Here is a 21,607-nt window from a genome sequence, read left to right on the forward strand (position 1 = left end):
GACTGCAGCAAGGAGCCGCCTTAGGTGGGCTCAGTGCCAGGATGGCTTCCGGGTGCTCTGGGGGCTTGAGTCATCTAAATGCCATGCCCCTGGAGTGGCTGAAAGCAGCTTTCCTCTGCCCATCTGTTTCGAGCCTATGTGCTGACTAAAGCTGATATGTGCAACCTATCAACATCAGGAGGGCCACATGTTCCTCATGCTTTTTTTCTTTTATTATAATTTGTATTCCATGTGCTGTCTTGTCGTGTAACAAGCAATAAAGTCCATTGAACTAGAGCACTCTTCACTGCCATGTGTTTTCTGTCTCTGAATCCATACATCTCTTTTCCAAAAACAGGTGCTGCTGGATCAGTTGCCTTTTCTCCCTATACTGAATCTTCTCTTCAGCCTTTCTCTCTTCAGTTTGGTTCTCTTGGCCGCATGGAAGATCATGGTGATGAAGACACACTGCGTTTTACTGAGGGTAATGAGGCAGAGGAGGAAACCCAGCTGGTTGTCCTGGACCCAGAACATGTAAGGAGAAAACAAGGCTTAGGGCAGCTGTGATGTTGTTACATGGATACAAAATGAAAGGCAAACAAAGCTACCACTACAGTGGTACCTCGGGTTACGAAATTAATTCGTTCCGCTGCGGCGTTCGTAACCCGATACATTTCGCAACCCGAAAAGGCTTTTCCGAAGCGCGGCTAGCGGCTGGAAAGCTGCTAGCCGCGCTTCGCATTTGAATTTCGCGCCGAAAAAAAATTCGTAACCCGAAAAAAATATCGTAACCCGGAACAGTTTTTTCCAATCTAACTTTTTCGTATCCCGGAAATTTCGTAACGCGATCAATTCGTATCCCGGGGTACCACTGTATTCAGGTGCAGAAGAGCAAACAACTCATTTTGAGTGGATTTGCCCATATATTGATACATTAAGGTTGTCAGTTACAATAATATATCTCTTTTTCTGGATAAATTCTAGCTTCTAAGATGACTTTGCAGAGCGTTGCCAGCATCACTTTCTGTATATACTCACATATAAGTCTAGAAATTTTACTCAAAAAATTGACCCAGAAACCCAGAGTTGATTTATCTATGGGTCAGTGTAATAACTGTACTTTAACTCATATAAAAAAATGAACTCTCCTTTGGTGAAAGACAAGAGCATAATCTATCCTGGAAGCACACTCCTCTATTTTCTCATACACCCAGCCTTTAGCATGAGCACAAACAATTATACTTGCTGGAATTTTGTAAGTTCTTGAGCATTGTTTCCCTTTGCTTCATCCTTTGGAGCTTTTCTTACACATTCCTAAGTTTTATCCTCAACTTATCCATGAGTCATATAAAAAGCCATAATTTTGGTCCCAAAATTGTTATTGACTTATACATGAGATCAACTTATAGTCAAGTATATATAGTATTATGCTGAGCAGCTCATGTTCCGTGTTCTGAAATTACAGGAGTTCCTGAGATTCAAATATGGGACTGTTCATTTTTGACAAAAGTCACAGGGTTAAATCAATTGTCAGTCCCAATTAGAGTAAACCCACTTGACCAATGGAACTTAATAAAACAATACTTACGTAAATCCCATTGATTCAATAGGTCTATTCTAATTTGGGGTTACAATTAGCTCTAGCCTATACTTCTCTAACATCTCCCCACTTCCTAGTCTTCCATTGCTCAATTCACCAGCCTCCCAATATTCATAATAGACTGTCTTCCCCTGACCTGTTCCCCTTCCTTCCTTGACCCAGCCTCACCTATAACTCTGCTTCCTCCCCTTCTAACTTTCATTGTTTCCTCTTCTTGTTGTTGGTTGAACTATTCTAACACTGCATGTAAAATAATCCTAACATTGAAACCTTTTACATGTGTTTTTAAGTACTGCTGTGTTAACTGGGCTTACATGCAACAAATCATTCATGTACCCCAGAACATCTCATTTGTTGAAGATCTCCAGAGTGAAAAATGCAGTATTGAAAGTGCTGTTTGCTCATGTGATAAAACGGCGTTAACATATTCTTGTTTATTTTTTAGCCCTTGATGAAAAGATTCCAAAGTGCTCTAAAGGGCTACCTCCATAAACAGATAGGAAAACTGACTGATGAACTTCGTGAACTGGTATAGTATCTTCCTTTGGAATTTGTCTCTCTTCTTGTCTATTCATATTGGTGTATGCAGGCTCATTTCCTCCCTCTCACAACTGCAGACAGTAGCCACAAACCATGGGAAGGTACAGAGAGAGGAACTTGGAGTGATCCTATATGGGGTCCAGCAGCAGTTGGTCAGGCTGCAGATGGAACTGGAGAAGAACCACAACAGCCATTCTCAGATTGCCATGGCACGCCGGCAACTGGAGGAAGAGTTGAATGATCTCAGGAAAACATACAAGAAGACATATGAAAGCACTGGGGATGAACGTAAAGCAGGTGATCTGCTCCCTAACTCCTAGGTTTTTCCTCATTCTTTTCATATTGAGCCTAGAGGCTTATTGCCCAATTGTTTTGCCAGCTTTTGCCTAATATTTAGACATGAGGAGACATATTCATTATGGGGAAAAAGCTGAAGTGAATACTACTCATAGTTCTTTAAAGCTAACACTTTCATTATGGAATGATTGCTGGGCCATATATATGCAGGTGTAGTTAATAGTCACTATATTTCAATATGTTTGTTTTATTTCAGTATGTTTAGTTACTATGTTAGCTTGTGGAACCAAGGAATAGGTTCCATAAAAAGTACCCAGTTGTGGTGGGTATGTCTATTTCATATTTCTGCAATCACTTTCTGCAAATGCAGCAAATGATACTAGAATCACTATTAAGGATCATAAAGATCTCACTTTTCATTTTACAGAAATAAATTTCTAGCCCTTATGACCCTGATTATCTTCACAGCTTGAAAATGCATAAGTAATCTTTTAAAAAAAACTGAACAGACAGACAGGATTAACATCTAGTGATTAATTTTTTTTGTAAATGTGCCTGTTCATTATGCACTTGCTAAAGAAGATGTATTAGCTTGCTAAGAGGCTAATAGCCTGTGCTTCAATACTTGTTATAGAGGAGAGGAATCCATAGTTGTGTTTACACTGGCAAGAATAGCCTCCATATCTAATGGGTCAGCACAGGAATCTAGCCTCTTAAGTAGGTTGCTTTATAGTAAGTCGGCTGGTGAAGGAGAGATCCTTCACTTCTCTGCCAACCTGCTACATTTCTGTTCAGGTCACAGGAAGGGCTTCTCTTCCTCTGTGGCCTTCGTGGAAATCAACCAAGTTGGTTGAGAGTGATAGAGAGCCATTCCCGCTTCTGCCAGCCTGCTGACTTGCTGCCTGGAATTCCTTGTCACATGTAACCCCAAGGGGAATTATTAAATACACAGTTGATTCATGGGAAAAGGTTTAACATTGTACATTGCTCCCAGTTACTGCATAACATTATGAATAATTTGCAAATGTAATAATGCAAAGTGGGAACATTTATGTCTGTGATTATTTTAAATGATTTACTACCGTCACATAATTCCATTTTTCTGGGTGAATAAAAGTTTCTATTGGCATGGATTGGAATATTTTTAGAATTAGATAAATGTAGCTCTGGATACACAATCAAGTATGTGAATCATTATGCCTCCTAGTTGTGTTTTTGGCATAAGCTATAGAAATACATTTTCCTGTTGGCTTTCTTAGTTTCATCCAGACAGATGGAGATAGAAAAACTGTCCTTGCGCCTGTTTTACATGAAAAACATGGACCAAGATGTCCGTGATGATATTGCTGTGATGAAAAGAACAGTGAAGAAGGCTGAAATGGAGAGAATGCGTGCAGAAGTGGAAAAGCAGAAACAGGTACCTAGCAATTGTGGATCTTCTTAATGGTGTCAATTATCCTCTGTTTCTCACCAGCTCTCCTTCCCCATTGATCCCCATCTACAAAGGACACATTGGATCCCTGTCAGAGCTCATCTTCTGTTGCCCCCCCCTTTTTTTATCTTTTCACGTCTGACTGCCATCTTACTCCTCTTTTCTCCTTATTTGCTCCTCCAGCAAACTCTCCTTACGTTTGCTTGTCAGTAGACCTTTTTGAATTGCAATCTTACCTGCATCTTCTTTGCTGCTTGTCTGGCTTCTCTTGACTCTGTCATTTGATTATTAAACATTATTCTAGAAAAGTAAACATTATTCTAGAGCATTCAGTAATCTCTGTCATGCATGCACATGCTTACCTTGTGTGTGCATGCACATACCTCCCCATATTCTAAAGTTATATGTTTGATTCTGCAACTTCAGTCCACTACCTCTCCATTCCTACTACTTTTTTGCTGTACATTGTTGTTGTTAACTCCCTTCAAGATGACCCTGACTCATGGCACCCATGGGATGAGATGTTTTTTGTGTAGTTTAAACCTTCTATACTGCCCAAATGAAGCAGAAGTTAATAGTGCTGATATTATGAGTATCCATATTTTGCATTTAAGTTGCCTGTGTATTTTTACCTGTTCATATCTCATCCATCCTTAGAGCAGTTTGAAACATAATGTGATAGTTATTCCTATTTTATGGATAATTACAGCTAAGAGTATTTTACTTCCCTGGGTTATTATGAGACTCTGGCGGGATACAGACGGGCAAAAAGGGATGTACTCATGACGTCATGAAGGTAGAGCCTTCAGACGGGCTTTACCTGAACGCCGCCATGAACACGCCCCCCCGCACGCCCCAAGCGGGAAGAAGCGGCATTAAAAAGGTGCTGCTTTTTTCCGCTTCTTTTTGATTTGCGGCGTACCTGCGCATGTCCGTCTGTAAGCTGCTGCACCGATATGTCAGAATTGCTACGGCGCAAATATAAGTTGCCGGTTTAAAAGCTCCGTGTCAGCTGCGTCGCATAATGGGTCGGGTTCCCGGGACATGCGTGGTTTGCAGTCAAGCTTTAATTGCAACGTCCACTGCCATGCAGCTGTGGAAGCTGCGGCACAGCCGCGGCGCATTTTAAGCCTTGTAATCCTAACCCTAGAGCCAGTTGTGCGCATGCGTTGGTAGAACCGCGGGAAGTTGTAAGTTTTGCCAGCGGATGTTTTGGTTGTAGAAAGTGAAAAGGGAAAGTTTGGAATTTAAAGTGACCCCCTACACACATTCCTGCGCCATTTTCACCTGGGAAAGGGCACAGTTCGGCTGCTCCTGGCACAGCTGTGTGGCGGCTCCCCTTTGCCACCAGGCAGCACCCCGAAAAAAGGCAGGGGGACGTCTTGGTCTCATACTGAGACGGCTGACCTGATAGCTATATGGTCCCAGCCAAACATTTTGCAGAAACTGGAGCAGTCCTACCTGAATGCTGACACATATCGAGAAGTGGAAGAAGCCATGAGAGCTGCTGCACCGGTACACCAGAATTGCTACGCCGCTACTTTAAGTTGCCCATTTAAAAGCTCCGTGTCTTCTGCGTCGCATAATGGGTCGGGGTCCGGGACATGCGTGGTATGCAGTCAGGCTTTAATTGCAACGTCCGCTGCCATGCAGCTGTGGAAGCTGAGGCACAGCTGCGGCGCATTTTAAGCCTCGTAACCCTAACCCTAACCCTAGAGCAACATGTACGCATGCGCTGCTTGGAAAGTTTGGACTTTAAAGTGCACCCCTACACACATTCCTGTGCCATTTTCACCTAACAATAAAAAACGCTAAAACTGTAAATATTGACATATGTACAAAGGAGGTGATGGGGGATGGCAGGGGGACAGCGGTGGCAGCGGAGACAGCTGTGGCTGTGCATTGCAGATTCAGCAGGAGTGCGGGGACCAAAGGAGAGGAGGCATCCATGATGCTGGTGACACTGGCAAAGTGCAAGTGGACAAGGATGCCAACACCAGCTGATCACCAGCTGGCAGGAGACCACCATTGTTTTTGGGCAGAGCGGGAGGGAAAGTTTTAAAGGGGCTTGGGCACTTTAAATATGCCCATAGGCTTTCTGCCGCCGCTGCTTAGCGCTGCGCAGCTGCGCATTCGCCAGCCAGCAAAGGAAAAAAAAAAAGAGACCCCGGAGCTTGAATGTGCCCAAGACCTTTTGATGCCCTCTAAACTTGCCCCCAAAGGCAAAGGGCAACTAGAGAGGGCCTGGGATCAAGGGGCAGGGAGCACTGACAAGGCACTAGGTCCCATGATGTCCCATAAAGACATCATTTCGCCTCCCAGGGCATGTGTTCCCTCCCAGACCTATCTACTCTATTCTACCCTTCCTGTTCTCTCCTCCCACCATGCCTGGCTCACTGGTCCCCAAAGCAGCAATGTCCAAACTCTGTCGTTCCAGGCGTTTGGACTTCATCTCCCAGAATCCCCAGCCACCTTGCCCTGTGGTCTGGGATTCTGGGAGATGAAGTCCAAACGCCTGGAAGGACAGAGTTTGGACATTGCTACCTCACACCACTCCTGCCTAGCTTTAGACTTTGCGCCTAAGCTATCCCATTAACACTCACAGCCACACCGCTGCAGTTGCGCATAATTAACCACACAAATTTTTTTAAAAAATAAAGTTTTTTATTAACAACAATAAAAATCTTATTTACAACTATTTACAAAGGGAAGGGGGAGGGTGAAGGGGGGATGGCAGAGGGGGCAGGGGAGGGAAGCAGCTTCAGGGAGGGGGAGGAGGCGGTGGGGCGGGCAGCCGGCGGAGGAGTTCCTGGAGGGTCTCTTCCATGGAAGACACTCTCTCCGCCAGCTTGTCCACCTTGTCCTCTAAGGCTGCGAACCTCCTCTCCGTCCGGTTCTCTGTGGGGGGAAAAGAAAGAGGATGGTTAGAATCAGCCTGTGCAGACCATCACCCACTCCCACAGGCAGGGTTTCTGGGTGCCCCCACTCCCTTCCCTGGGTTCACCTCTACACTTACCTTGCTGCCGGGCTTGGAGGACACGATCCAGGGCACTGGCATCGAGGGCCAAGTGCCCTGGGTCCCCTGGCAGGCGGCAGCTCGGCCCAGGCTCCTCTCCCTGCGCGGCGGCGGCAGCAGCAAGGACATGAAGCCCTGCAAAAGGGGAAGGAAAGGCCCAAGTTACCATGCTGGCATGGCAGATGAGGGCACAAGTGTCGTGGGGGCTGCAGTCAGGCAACCCCCACCCCTCACCCTGGGGACCTACCTTCCGCCAGAGGAGCCTGCTCTGGCTGCAGAGAGGCCACAGCAGCTGGTCCTGGCTGTGGCCCACCCTTGGGGACATCCTCGTCCCCTGAGGATGGTGGAGAGGGCGACCTGGCAGGGTGCCCTCCCTCCCTCCGCCTCCGCGTCGGCCGCACGCCTGCAGAAGGGAAGAGGAGGGATGGCATTGGCACCATGCAGGAGGGACAGGAGGGCAAGGGAAGGGTCAAGGAGGGTAGGACAGGGCATGGCAAGAGCTCTGCCTTACCTGGAGGACGGCGATCTTCTGGTCTGGGCTGATCTCCCCTTATCCACAGGTCCTTCAGCTGCGAGAAGAATGGTGGCTGCCTGTCAACCAGGGGCGCCTCTCCGAAATCCTCCAGGGTTTCAAAGAACGCTGCCTTGAGAGTTTTAAACTTCACTCTGCATTGGTGCAGCGTTCTTTGAAACCCTTGGTTTCGGAGGGCACGAGATGCCTCGAGAAAATGCCCCCGGTTGGGCTTGTTGGTGCTAGCCATCACTCTCCTCGCAGCTGCCTGTGGCATCAGGGAGTCCAGGAGGATCCCAACCTCCTCATCGGTCCAGTAAGCGATGCGTATCGGGACCCTCCTGTGTGGTGCTGCCATGTCGATCGCCGTCCTGGGGTCTTGCACAGTTGCGCACGGGTATATATGGGCACCTGCGACTCTGGGCCGTTAGGCCACGGTGGTCCTAGGCCAATGAAAGCTTTCAGAGGGGCAGTTTGAATCTTTCCCCCAATAGATGTCCTCTGGGTGCCCCATTGATACATTCAAATTGGCCATTAGGAAAGCTTGAATTTGAGGGGGATTGATACATTGTCAAAGGGGCAATTGGCAGTTGGAGCTGATGTATCTTTTTGCCCCAGGAAAACAGACGCCAGGAGACCTTTTGTGTGTGTGTGTTTGTGTGTGTCCCCCTCAGGCACATGGCAAAACATGCCCACAGCACAGATCAGGAATGATAGGCAGACTCAAACTGTGGATAATGGGATACATTTATTCATGTGCTTATGGTATTACAGTACAATGCACTCTGACATCACAGATGATGGCACAGGAGCCATCCTTCAGATTCTCCTTGTCAGAAAAAAATCTGCCAGGGCTTTCCTCACAGTCTCCCCTGCTGCCTTCTTCTCTTTCTCTTCAAGGGGGTCATGAGCCACTTCCGAATGGGGTAGGCACAGTCAGCCAGTATCAGGGGCCCGATCCGCTGGCCTGTGATGTTGATGCTGGGGTTCCCTGGCACATAGATGCCAGCCTCCATGGCCTCGTAGATGAGAGAAAGTTTAAAGGGGCTTGGGCGCTTTAAATGCGCACATAGGCTTTCTGCCGCTGCTTAGCACTGTAGCTGCGCAGCTGCGCATCCAGTAGCCGGCAAAAAAAAAAAGCCGCGGTTTGGGCCGCCCGTGCGGAAGCTGCCTCTCTTTTTGCAGCGTCTTCCGAGGCGGCGGTTTGGAAACTCCGGGTCCGAAACGGACCCAGGTGAGGCGTCTTCACTGCCCCCCATGTGGAAGCTCCAACACCTGAAGCACGCCCCCGGGGCGGGCCATCTGGAGGCTCCGCATTCAGCTAAATACACCTCCAAGACATCCTCCCCTGCCCGTCTGTATCCCGCCATTGGCGGGGTACAGACCGCCGCTTTGCAGCGGTCTGCCGCCGCCGCCGGCTAGTCCATGGGGGAGCCGGAGCCTCCACATGGCCTGACTCCCGCGCGGACCGAAAAAGAAGCTCCAAAATGGAGCTTCTTTTTCCGTCGCGTTTGCGACGTAGCGAGGCGCCAGGGGCGCACTCGCTATGTCACAAGGGACGCGACGCGTACGGACGCTCAGCGTCCGATACGCAAAGATGGCGCCGGCCATGTAGAAGGGCCGGCGCCATCTTGTACGGACGGAGTCCGTACTAGGCCCAGGGGCGTCTATAAGAGACGCCCCTTTTTTAAAATGGGACGTCTGGAGGACGTCCCAAATGCCGGTGCAGAAAGCACCTCTGTGTCCAAAATAGGATTCGAACAATACTTCCAGGTCTTTTACTTCCCTCACTCTTGTCCAAACACACTCCAGAAATAATCCAGTTTGAGACTGATTTAAGTGCCTTGGCTTAGTGCTAGGGAATTACAGCAATTGTAGTTTATTGTGGTGCTAGAGCTTTCTGACAGAGAAGGCTAAATATCTCACAAAACTACAGTTCCCAGAATTCCGTAGTATTGAGCCAGGGCAGTTAAAGCGGTCTCAAAGTGGACGGTTTCTGCAGTATGTTTTGGACCTCTGACTCCTGGCCCACTTGGGATGAAAAGAACTACTGTAGTTATTCATCTTCTTACTGCCAAATTATGTATGATATGGGAGATTCATAATAAGCATTTCTCACCTGCCTTCTTTTATTTATTGGTAGCTTCCTAGGGCTACAGTCAAGGTCAAGGAAGTCATGTTCTAGAAGAAGGTGTTTTACAATTTCTGTCCAAGCTATTTCCCCAGAATGTACCTTCCACGGTGAATTGCTTTTTAATGGATCCCCAGATGGAAAATATTAAAAAATAACTTAAAACAAAAATCGTCAAAGGTTTTGAGTCTTTGCTGAACAAGGTGGACAAAATGCACCCCATGTGAATTCTTCAAGGCCATTTTTGTAGTTGGCATTGCCCCCTTTCACTCCAAAATATCTGGGGTTTTGCAGATGATTCCCCCCCCCCAGATTTTGTAGGCTTCCTGCTCCTTTTGGTTTGCCCCTTCCCTGGTAATATATTATGTCCAGGCATAATGTGTTCCTTGTTGAGATCTAGAAGTGGAAAACAGCTGCTTGGACTGGCTGAAGTTTTCTGTTTCTGCTGTAGACTGCAGAATCTCACAAAAATAGTAGTTATAACCACTAGAACAAACAGCTACTAGCTGAGCACTGGACCAAAAGGTAGCCTTTTACACTAAAGACTTATTTCTGTTTATACAAATGAAATAATGAGCTACAAAAGAAGAGGAAAATTATATACTCCATGCTGACTGCATATGCACTGCAAAAATAATCTAGTCTGTTTTAACTGCCATGGGTTGAGCCTATGGAGTCCTGGGATTTGTAGTTTGTCATGCCTACAGAGTTCTCAGAGAAAGCTTAATATATCACAGAATTACAAATCTCAGAATTCCATAGTTTTGAGCCATTTAGTTAAAGTGGTGTCAAACTGCATTCATTCTGCAGTGTGGATATAGCCTGTGATAGTAATCATGCAATGGCACAGAAGTGAAGAAAAAAAAACCCTAGTTTAATACCCCCTAACTGTAGTTATTTTCACATTGCCTGGAAGGAGTGCAGTGAACAGGATAAGTGCAAGGAGGAGCCTGGTCCAATTTTCATGCATTTATCTAATTTCATAGGATCTTCATGTAGACCAGTTAACAAAGAGGGTCAATGACCTGCAGGAGCAGATTGCACTCTATGAAGCACAACATATGGCGCAGGCTGAAGACACCAAAATCACACGGAAAGAAGTGGCAGAGGTAAGAGGTCAGGCCATTTCTTGATATTTCTGTGAAAAGGTAAGTTTTGAACACTTTTCTAAAAGTTTCTGCACATATTGTTTTTATGAACTTAACTAGCCTGTCTTATTTGTTCATATGTGTATTTCACCTTCTCTCGCAAAGAGTCCAGGGCAATGAATAATCTTCATAAAACACAATACAACACACAAATAGCACTAAAATCATAATTCTAAAATCACAGACACATAATAAAATACACAAAACTAAGGATCTCCTGCTAAGCAGTTGAAACAGTTTTTGAACTCCAAGGATCTTGTTAAAATAAATGTATTTACAACTGGCATTTGAAATAAACACACACTTCTTTAGTCTGAATGTTTGTCAGAAAATGCTTTAGTCTTTTATTTTATCTATTTAGAGCTTTGCATTGGAAAGTGACGTAAAGGTGGCATTGCTATATATACACTCACCTGGAAACAAGTTCCATTGACTTAATTGTGAACATGGGTGGTGAGTCCTTCACATTTGCTGGGATTAGGGTTGCATGACCTGCATGAAAGTGGCAAACCTAAAAAAAAAAAAAATTTTTTTTTTTTTTTTTTTTTTTTTTTTTTTTGCCTGAGTGAACACTTCTCTAAGCATTTGTAGGCCATCCTGCTCAAATCTGTGGTCAACATCTGCCAAAAGCTGACCATAGAATTACACTGGAGAATCTTCAGATGCCTAGAGAAGTGTTCTCTCTAAGAATCTCTAGGTCCTTCAGTGCAACCTTTGGCAGATGTTGACCATAGAGTCACACTGGAGGACTTAGAGATTCCTAGAGAGAACATATTCATCAAAACCATCAATAATCAAATGCATAAAAATCATAACCACAAATGTGGAGAGCCGACTGTAGATATATACCAGAGCGCACAGCCATTTCCTGAAACCGAGTTAGCAATCTTCATTTTGAACTAATTTCCAGATGATACAACAGAATCATTGTCTATCAAATTATATACAGAGTTTTAAAGTTTTGTTAAACAAATTTATACTCTGCCTTTTTACTGAAATGTTCAAAGTGTGCACAGATAGATAAAAAGCTGTGATACTTGGAACAAGCTGCTTGTCAAGAGGTTTATAGAAAATCTTTGAAAGCAATTTGTTAAAGACTAAAAAGCAATCTTGATAAGAAGTGATTTTGAATATCTGTGAGCTGGAAGAGACCAGCAATAAAAGCCAGCTTCCCAGCACCTTGTAGGTGAGGGGTTTATATGCCGCATGCCCTCAAGATGTTTTGAAGCCAGCTGGCTGCCCACATAGGAGCTGGCTTCAAAACACTGTGGTGGGGGTGGCATTTTTACACCGCATGCAACCAGAGCACACTAAATCCAGCTTCTGGCAGCAACACGGGCAGAAAGCTGGCTTTTAGCCACTCTGAAAAGGAGGTGCTCTTTGCTACTACCTTTTTGGCCGGCTTGAAGGTGGCTTGGGACCATGGCATGCAGTTGCCATGGCCCCAGTCCATCTTCAGAAGGAACGGCTTAAAACTGCCCCTTCCAGGTGGTCTGTTCCGCCCCTAAGTAACAGGATAGGAGACAAAGGTGCTTAATTCTTACCATCTGTTATACCATGTACCCTGTACCATGTAATTCACAGTCTCCTCCACATAGCAACAGACAGTGTCATGCTTTAGGATTATAATTCTCTTAAATTCTTTCAGACTTATAATACCTTTTAATTATTTTCAGTATGGCTCACTCTGTTTTTGCAGATTTGTTTTCATTCCAACCTGTCTGAAATGTAATTAAAAAATGTTCAATAAGGCAAGGGTTAAGGAGTAGGGGAAAAAAACACTGGTACTGTCTTATGTGGGAATGGATGGGGTGCATAAAAAAAGGAGTTGAATGTCATTGCCCTGTGAGGTGTTGTAACATTTCACCACACTGACTTTTCAGGCAATTACAGAGATACAAGCTATTCACCTAGAGAAAAAACGCCTCTTGCATGATTGGGCTAACAGTTTGACTGGAATGAAGCGCCGAGATGAGGCCTATGCTGCTATGCAAGAAGCATTACGGTAAGTGTGCTGAATAAGCAAAGGTTCTTTCAGAGGGTTGCTGTTGCTGTTGACTTAGACAGAGAGCTTTATAATGTACAGAGGCACTTAGAACGTATTTTTTAAAATGTCAGCTAAGACATAGCTGTTGTCAAGATCTTCTTTCCTGGAGTAAATGAAGCCCATAAAGTACATGAAAATTCTTATCAGCAAATTAGAGGCATTACTGGGATCAAGGTGTCCCAAATGGAATGCTCCTTCAAATTTCATACAATCGTCATATGGTGATACCTAGCAAATAAACTGCCTCATCACTTCCAATGGGATTTATCCTCTTTAAGTACAAATCATAATTACATCCCTTGCAGACAATGCCTGCAAGAATGCATAGTTTCTCATTCTTTATGAAAGGGTGAATTACACTGGGAGAATTGTTAGTTTCATTTACATATAAGCATGCACACCCTCCCTCTCATTCATACTTTTCTCGTTTTCACATATCTCACCCTTGCATTTATCACTGGGCAATTAAATGTGAAGAAAAGCCTCTGGATGGAGCCAGTTGGGAGGTTTTTCCTCCCCTCAAGTCTAACTACAACATGAAAGGGAGATTTGGAGTGATCATATCATTCTGGGAAAGGAATTATACGAGAGGGGAGACATTCTCCTTTCTAAGGTTCTGTTCTACCACCCTTGAGCTGATCTCGACCCATGATGAACCTGCAGATGAGACATCTCCAAGATTCCCTGTCCTCCACTGCCCTGCAGGTTCATACCTATGACCTCTTTTATAGAGTCCCTCCATCTAGCATGCAGATTCATACCCATGGTCTCTGTTATAGAGTCCATCCATCTAGCATGTGACTTTCCTCTCTTTCTGCTTCCCTCCACTTTTCCTAGCATTATTTTCTTTTATAATGACTCATGCCTTCTCATGATGTGTCCAAAATACACCAGCCTCAGTTTAGTCATCTTGACTTCCAGAGAAATTTCTGGTTTGACATATTCTGTGTCCCATTTGTTTGATCTTTGGCTATCCATGGTATCCTCAGTACTCTTCTCCAGCACCACATCTGTTCTGCATAACTTCCCCCATATGGCTCCACCTATATGCAAGAGGAAATGTCACCGGTATGTAGTATTAACTATTAGTATAAAAATTTCATTTTAGAAAGTATGATTTGACATTAGTTTCCAGTTTCCATAGTTAAGATTAACCAAAGTTGCTTGTTTTCAGATGACAGATGACATAGCTGTAATCAATCAAAACCAGAAGTGAATGCTTCCAAATGCCATCTCTCTCTGTGACAAAGCTGGGGGTGATGTGCACAAGCTTAGCAGGAGTTAAGCTAATTCTTGCAACAATAAACTGCAATTTTGTATTACATCTGAACCGTCTTATTGTGTATACCAATTTAGAAGTACTGGAAACTGGGAAAGATGATTCCATTATTACTGTGAACTCTTACTTTGATTTGAATTAATCATGGTAGATAATTGGAAAACACAGAAAAATAGGCTAGATGAAATTTTGCTCAAACTCAGCCAAGAATGCTCTTAGAAATATTTTGGCCAGAAGTTTGTCAATTAGGTATTCTTTCCTTAAGTGTATGACCAGTCACTGAAAACTGAGAAAAGGTTCCCCTTATGATAGCCATAAGTCAGAAGGACTTGAAGGCATACAACAACACCACAACAAGGGCAAAGGCTTGCATGCTTGCCTTGCAAAGAAACACTTGTGTGGAAAGATGCTGATACCAAGAAAGACAGATAGCCCTTCATGTTTAAAGGGCCAGTGTGGCAACTTGTCATTTATAGCAATTTATTTAACAGCAGAAACTTTAGGATAATTATCCTGCTCTGGCTATTTCTGTTTCTGCTCTTGCAGAGAATCCAGACACAAGCTCAAGTCATTAGAGGTTGAGATTGAAGTCTATAAGAAGTCCATCATCAAAGAGGAGGAGAGAAATGAGCTTTTGGCTTCTATCTTAAACCGCTCAGAGAATGATGGTAACACAAGCAGGAAGCTGATATCTCAGAGCCTGGCTAAACAGGATGCCATGAAAGTGGAGTTTGGTACTTACACCCGTACCCTTCATGAGACAGAGCAAGCCCTGAATCGGGCCAATATGGTGAGATTCCATGTTTCCACTTTGTTATTTGTTTGTCTCTATTCAGTAGGACTATCTCCTCTCCCCCAATGATAGGTCAGTTGACAACTGTTTATACTTTTTCCCAAGCTATTTCTTATCTTTCCAGGACCAAGCTTCTCGCATGAATGAGTTGGCGATTCTTCGTAGAGATACTGAGAAAGGATCACAAACCAAGCAGGAACTAGAGAGTGAGATCATGGTCAAGCTGCAGGATCGGTTGATGTCTAACAAAGCAGCAAAATACTATTTACAACTGGGTGTTAAGCTTCAAAACCAACTGATGAATTTGGTATGTATAGCACCTACATCAGTGAAGATGATAGGAAACAGATTGAATGGACACTGACAGGGTTCTGACTCTTTGTTGTGGATATTTTTTTCACTGAGCATTGGCTCTTGTTTCATAGCCTAATAACGATTAAAAAGAGTTTTTAGTGTTTTAGTTCCACATTGGTTTTGGGAACCCCAGAATCAATCTAAAAGCACAAACACCATCAAATACTTTTTAAAATACACAGAAATATCCAGTCAATTCAGGGCATGTCATGTTTGTCATAAGTTCCCTGATGTTTGACTAAATAGACACACCATTATAAGGAGATGGTGGTCAACTTGCTCTTTATTGAAGACTGAAAGGAATATGTACAAGATGGAAACCTATAGTAGATACTGCAGTAAATATAGCAAACAGATGGCAGTAATGTGATTAGGATTTTATTTTACTGTTATGCATAAATGGAAAAGTGTTTATTTCATAGTGAAAATTATTCCTCTGGCAATCACGTCAAAGTAATGACATATTTAACTACTGATCACTACCCACCTGATGTTCAAGGTGATCTAGTTTTTTAAGGATGTAGGGAGACAATGGTTAATACAAAGAACAAGCAGACAGAAACACGGCTCTGCCTTTTTATGCCACTGTTCTTGTTTTGCATGACTTATCAGATATTCTCAAAGGCCCGGAACAGACTGCCCCAAAAGCGTGGCCTGGCAGATGCCTGTTTCCCTCTGCAAGGATGTTGCAGCCGCCATACCGCACAGTGTCCCTCCAGAATAAAAAGCACCTGGAAAAAACGGGTTCTTTTTTGGTCGCCGGGTGGAGGTCACAAGTGCGCCAATGATATAGGTGATGCGCTGCAATGTGTATATGCTGTGCATTGCTTACATCAAGATGGCGGCGTCCATGTGGATGGGATACCACCATCAGACCACCGCCATTACATACTAGGGTTTCGCACCATGCTGCCACTATGCCCCTTTCGGCCCGTCTGTCTTGGGCCAAAGACTTTCTTAAATATCCATACAAAGAGAGATCTTGTAAAACCTTTGGGACTAACTAATGAAAGAAGTTGGCAGCATGAGCTTTTGTAGACTTGTCTACTACTTCCTGAAATGCATTTAGACCAAATACATCTGAGGAAGTAGTCTTATGTCTACGAAATCTCATGCTGCCAAGTTCTTTCTTTAGTTAGTCTTAAATGTGCTACAAGATCTCTCTACATACTGATTCTACAGACTAATATGGCTATATCTTTAAATATCCATAAACAATATTTTTTGTCCCCTCCCCACTTATTCCTAATTATCCCTACACTAGGAGATACAGCTTACCAAAATTGAAAATGAGACAGCCCAAACTATGCTGAATATCACAAATACCAACTGCAAGCTGAATATGCTGGAGAAGAACCTATCAGATGTGGACAAGGAAATGGATAATCTCAACAAACAAATCAGTCATAGTGAGGCTGAGATTTCTAAGCGTAACCTCCTGATTAGGCGCAAACAAGGAATGATCAATATGTACAATAAGAAATTAGAAATGATGATTTCTCAACTTGGGGTATGTATCTTATGACTTTAACCCTCACTGGAATCTCCCAGCTCACTCCTAGCATGAACACTTGGCAAATCTAGGTTTGTTATGTTGTAAAATCTTCAGCTATTCTTTGTGCTGAACCACAAAGTGCTTTTTAGAGTCAGGGGAATTTTAAAAGTGACTTGTGGCATTAGTGGGAGGCCTTGAAACAAAAATAGTCTGAATAAAAACCCAGTGCACCTGTAGACTTGTTGTATTTGAGTCTCTGAAATTCAGCCAATATCACTAATGTTTGGAAAGCCTATCTCTTAGCTTTCATGACATGAGGGTTTGAATTAGAGCAGGATATCAGTGACTGTGGACATACCTTATCACATGATGGTGTATCAGTGCCATGGTTGGTCTGTAGTCTGTCCATTGCTGGAGTGCTCTTTCTCACTGATGGGCAAATCTGCTCAGTGCCTCCCAATCATGCTGCTTTTGCACTATTGGGTCAGTAATGGCAAGTTCTTCCTGCTGCAGTTCCGATATGCAGGCAGTCATGTGATTTTGGGCGGGGGAGGGAACTATATAATAACAAAAGTAACCCCAGTTGTTTAAATATCTGGATTGCTTGGCTGATGTCATATCACTCTTGTTCTTATTATACATGAATCACTTTTTAAAGGCTTAGTATGGACTAATATGCATATAAAAATCTGTGTAGAATAGTGAATTGCGCCTGCATTAGATATCAGACTAAGGGTAAAATAGTTATGAGATACAGATAATCCTGTGCATGTCCTTGCCTCCTTTTTGACATTAACTACAAGATATTTAACAGGCTGATGTTAAGAACTGGGGCATTGTATAAAAAAAATTTTTTCTTAGCTTTTTCCAAGTCACTAATATTTGTTCCTGTTTATCAGACTGTGTAAAAAGTGTATCAGAGAAATAAATGGGGAGGTTGCTATTAATGTATCAGTAAACAAAATCTAGACATTCTACTGCATATGCAATGCTTTTATTAGGAGGGAATTCTTGTGCTTGGACGAGTGTCATGTACATGTGGATATTGCTCACTATCTGGATAAAAAAAAAACACCCAGAAATCAATCATGTGGTCAAACAGGTTGATGTTTCCATAAAACCTGCCTCTACATTTCTATTGATTTTAGTGTTCTCTCCATCTCTTTTGTCCTCAGCTAAGTGTTATTTGACACACAAAAATGATTAAAATCACAATGGGAATAAATTAAGCAGAAGGTTAATACTACACCTACACCTTTCCCAGAAAAAAATCCCAGAATTCCCAGATACTATTCAATCCTCATCCTCTGACTACAGATGATTCCTCACCCCCCACCCCCAAAAGATTGAGGAACCATTGGTGATGAAACTGTGTTCTGGTATTTCTGTGCTGAGTATATAGCTATAAAAAGTCAATATACTGCAAATAAAACAGGATCATTCTGATTAATTCCAGGGACAAGAGCTGGGGCCCTTGGAAATTGAAATCAAGAAACTTACCAAACATATAGATGAAACTGAATTGGAGGTGGTGAAGCTACAGAGGCACTGGCTGAAACAGCAGAAAGAGTTAGTGAAACTCAGCCAGGAGCGAGATGAGCAGCTGGCTTCTTTGGATATGGTAAAAAAAGAGATCACAATCAAGGAGCAAAAGAAAGTCCGCATAGAGAGTAAGTGTGATGCTTCCCAGAAGGGTGGTAATAAGACAGAACACTACAGCTTTGATTGAATGATTTTCAGGTTTCTTTGTAAATGGCCACATGAAACAGGGTATAATCATGCCTGTGTTATCAGTGATTGTAGAACTAGTGTACAGGAAGGAAGAGGCATGTCACTGTCTTTCACTGTCATAATAACGGGGTCTTACAGCAGAAATCTTTTCAAGTGTTTGTGAATGAGAAATTGTAATTTTGGTGGGTGGTAATTGCTCATGAGGTTTCAGTAGTAGTTGGCAATTGTATGCTTCTCTAATATGGTTATGTGTGATGTATGAGTAGCTGACTTTCAGGTCTCTTTAAATAATCAGTTGTCAGGCTCTTATATAAATGTTGCAGTATCAGGTTATATATTTACTAGCACTGTTAACTGAACTACTAAAACCACACATTTCACAGTCAATTAATTTGTTTTGTGATATCAGAAGGTTTTCCTGAATGCAGCAATGGGGTTTCCAAATGTGAATTTTTAATTCGAGATAATTTGGAGTCCTAAGGTGCAAAAATGTAGAGGGCATTGCTTACAGGACATTTTCTCTTTAAGATCCTACCACTAATAGTAGAGGGATGTGCAAAGTTTTAGGCTCTTAATGATCCTGCCACCATAGTATAAAATAAGATCACTGGCAATAATGAAAAGGGATATATGGGTGCCTTCTCATTCACTGATATGGTGTGTCTTTCAGTGCAGCATGGGTTCACCGAAATTAGCAGGAGGCAGGTAGCACATATGCTTCTATATTTGTATGCAAACCTCAGCACCACCAGCCTCTCTTCCCTAAGCCATTTGTACCACTGATTTAGGATTCAAAATTTTATATTTTAGAACATTATAATCTGTTGACTCTTCCTTGCCAGATGAAATCCAGCAGGAGAAAAATGAACTGAAGGACATTGAACATCACATGAAGAACATGGCTAATGATTTGGTCAAGCTACATTTATTGATCAACAAGAACAGAGAGAATTCTGAAGACCTGCAGCAGGGAAACACTATAATGGAAAATGAATTTGTGCGCTCTCTCAAGGTATTCCCTGCCACTCAGATGCATTTCCTAGCAGTAATCTGGATCAGATCCTGTTGTCCTGTTTTCTTGAATCATTCCAATAAATTGTCTGCAGATCCTTTGTGGGCAGGGACAGTGGGAGCAACTGATCCAGATCTCACACATGGAGGATGCTGTATCAGCATTGACTAACAGTAGAGTCAATACTTTCCTTGGTGTGGAGTGCTCTGAAGAAGAGTTTAGCGGGGGTCCTGCTATTATGATATAAAAAGTAAAGCTATTCTCTGTATTGCCTCTCCCTTTTTTGGCCCAAGTGGATAAGGCTCATAATGAACATTTTCCTGGCTCTAGGCATCAGAGAAAGAATCAATTCAGATGCAAGAAAAGCTGAACCAAATACATGAAGAAAAAGAGAGACTTCTCAACAGTCTAGTGGAGGCAGAGTAAGTCCTGTTGTGTAACAGAGCACCTGAATTCTTATTCAGTGCAGCTGTAAATGTATAGGTTTCTTTATATACATATTCCTACATTAAGAGGGATGGAGAATCCAATAGTCAATTAAAGTAAAGTTACAATGATCAGATTTCTTAATGTTGCAGCCTCCATGCCCAGAACGAATAGCCCTGTTTCTGTGGGATTTATATGTTGTCTGGAGGAATTTCTTTTGAGACGAGAGAACATTTTAATGACTTTCAAACATAGTAATTTTGTTGCTAAAAAAAAAAAGCAATCCTATTTACCAATACCTCTGTGGCAATTTCTTTTTAAAGAATTATGGTGCGGTACACACCAGCCAAATGCGCCGTGCTCCCGGCCGTATTAGGGTCAGGGAGTGCGCACCATCCGCACACTCCCTAACCCTAGTATGTGTGGACAGCACCATCATTACACGGTGCTATCCACACAGGGGGTGTGACGATGATGTCACGCACACGCTGCTTCCACATGGAGTAGCGCGTGTGTGACGTCTCCGCACCACTTACAGTAGCCTGGTGGAGGCAGAGAAAGGAGCTCCAAAACGGAGCTCCTTTTGGGCCTCTGCATGGTTGAGGCAGCAACTAAACAGCTGTGCCAGCGACGCACAGGAGAAAGGGGCTGCAGTGGCCTCCCCTTTCTCCTCTGTAAGGTGGGGGTGTCCGGGGGCATTTTGCCGCCTCTCTTTGGCCTGGAAAAACGTCAGATTGGGGCCGCAGGGCTGCTGGTGAGATTGCCCTGGCCCCAATCCAGTGGAAAAAAGAGCAACTACAGACGGAAAAAGGAGCGGCTACACCTTTGGGGCGATCTGTACCGTGCCTATATTATAATTAGTGACTTTTGTGTGGAATATGGTTTGCCCATTTATTTCAAGATTTATTGTCTGTGGATGTTTTTAGTATAATTGACACATCTCCACTTCCCCAGCATGCCTCCAGTATTTTGTGAGATTTCAAAATTAATTTATGTCACCTGTGACACACACAGAAAGATGAGAGATGGTACAATCCCTTTCTTACATTCACTACATTGTTATAGTGTTATTATTTCACTTTAACTGCTATGGCTGCTTGGGATTTGTGGCAGTTTGTGGGATTGCAAGTTTAAGGAGGGGCATTTATAATTCTCAGCCAGAGAGCTCTTAGACCTATTAAACTACAAATCCCAAAATTCAGCAGGAGGCAGCAGTAGCAGTTAAAGTGGAATAATAGCACTACAACAGTATGGTGTGATATTGATTGTTCCTTCCTTTCTACTTTGTCAGGTGTCAGATGATGCAGTGGGAGAAGAAGATACAGTTGGCCAAAGAGATGCGTGCTGCAGTGGACTCAGAGACTGGGCAGGGTGAGATCCGAGCCATGAAGTCAGAGATTCATAGGATGCAGGTAAAGTTGGAAGTGTTGTGTAGATGAATCTGCTCTTTGCTCAGTCTGGCCAAAGCATCAAAAACACCCAAGAGCTGGAAAAACACTAGTTTAAGGCATTGAATCAGAGTTTTTCAGCCCAAGCAACACTTGTTGTTACCTATACGGTACTCTGTTGTTGCTTATTTCCTGTTCCAGTGATGTACCTATTATTGAGGTCTATAAGAGAGAAGGTTGCTTATAGGAAATATATGGGACTTGGGTGGATTTTGTTTCACATAGGAGTTTATCACACAGGGACCATATGTGCCACCATCCTGTTAAGGTATTAAAGCACCTGCATTGCACAAATGCGCACAAATGCATAAATGGTTTTAACACTCAACTGACAATAACATGATAAAGGTGCATTAACAATGCAAGGA

The 21,607-nt window shown here is 43.2% G+C and overlaps 1 protein-coding gene across 6 annotated transcripts in view; it reads left to right on the top strand.

The window, feature by feature from the left end:
• Nucleotides 1-21,607, top strand: part of CCDC40 (coiled-coil domain containing 40) — a 41,761-nt gene that overhangs the window by 14,593 nt on the left and 5,561 nt on the right. For all 6 annotated transcript variants that reach the window (XR_006102144.1, XR_006102145.1, XM_042451723.1 and 3 more), the window contains exons 6-18: nucleotides 338-513; nucleotides 2,025-2,108; nucleotides 2,197-2,416; nucleotides 3,676-3,833; nucleotides 10,493-10,615; nucleotides 12,538-12,659; nucleotides 14,527-14,770; nucleotides 14,898-15,080; nucleotides 16,392-16,637; nucleotides 18,079-18,292; nucleotides 19,196-19,365; nucleotides 19,696-19,787; nucleotides 21,083-21,203. Coding sequence is in view for 4 of the 6 variants with exons in the window: in XM_042451723.1 (XP_042307657.1) it covers nucleotides 338-513; nucleotides 2,025-2,108; nucleotides 2,197-2,416; nucleotides 3,676-3,833; nucleotides 10,493-10,615; nucleotides 12,538-12,659; nucleotides 14,527-14,770; nucleotides 14,898-15,080; nucleotides 16,392-16,637; nucleotides 18,079-18,292; nucleotides 19,196-19,365; nucleotides 19,696-19,787; nucleotides 21,083-21,203 (2,153 nt within the window). In the remaining 2 variants the exon portion in view is untranslated. The remainder of the gene's footprint in view (nucleotides 1-337; nucleotides 514-2,024; nucleotides 2,109-2,196; nucleotides 2,417-3,675; nucleotides 3,834-10,492; nucleotides 10,616-12,537; nucleotides 12,660-14,526; nucleotides 14,771-14,897; nucleotides 15,081-16,391; nucleotides 16,638-18,078; nucleotides 18,293-19,195; nucleotides 19,366-19,695; nucleotides 19,788-21,082; nucleotides 21,204-21,607) is intronic.

This window comes from Sceloporus undulatus, chromosome 2 (assembly GCF_019175285.1).
Source record: "Sceloporus undulatus isolate JIND9_A2432 ecotype Alabama chromosome 2, SceUnd_v1.1, whole genome shotgun sequence".
Taxonomy (NCBI): Eukaryota; Metazoa; Chordata; class Lepidosauria; order Squamata; family Phrynosomatidae; genus Sceloporus; species Sceloporus undulatus.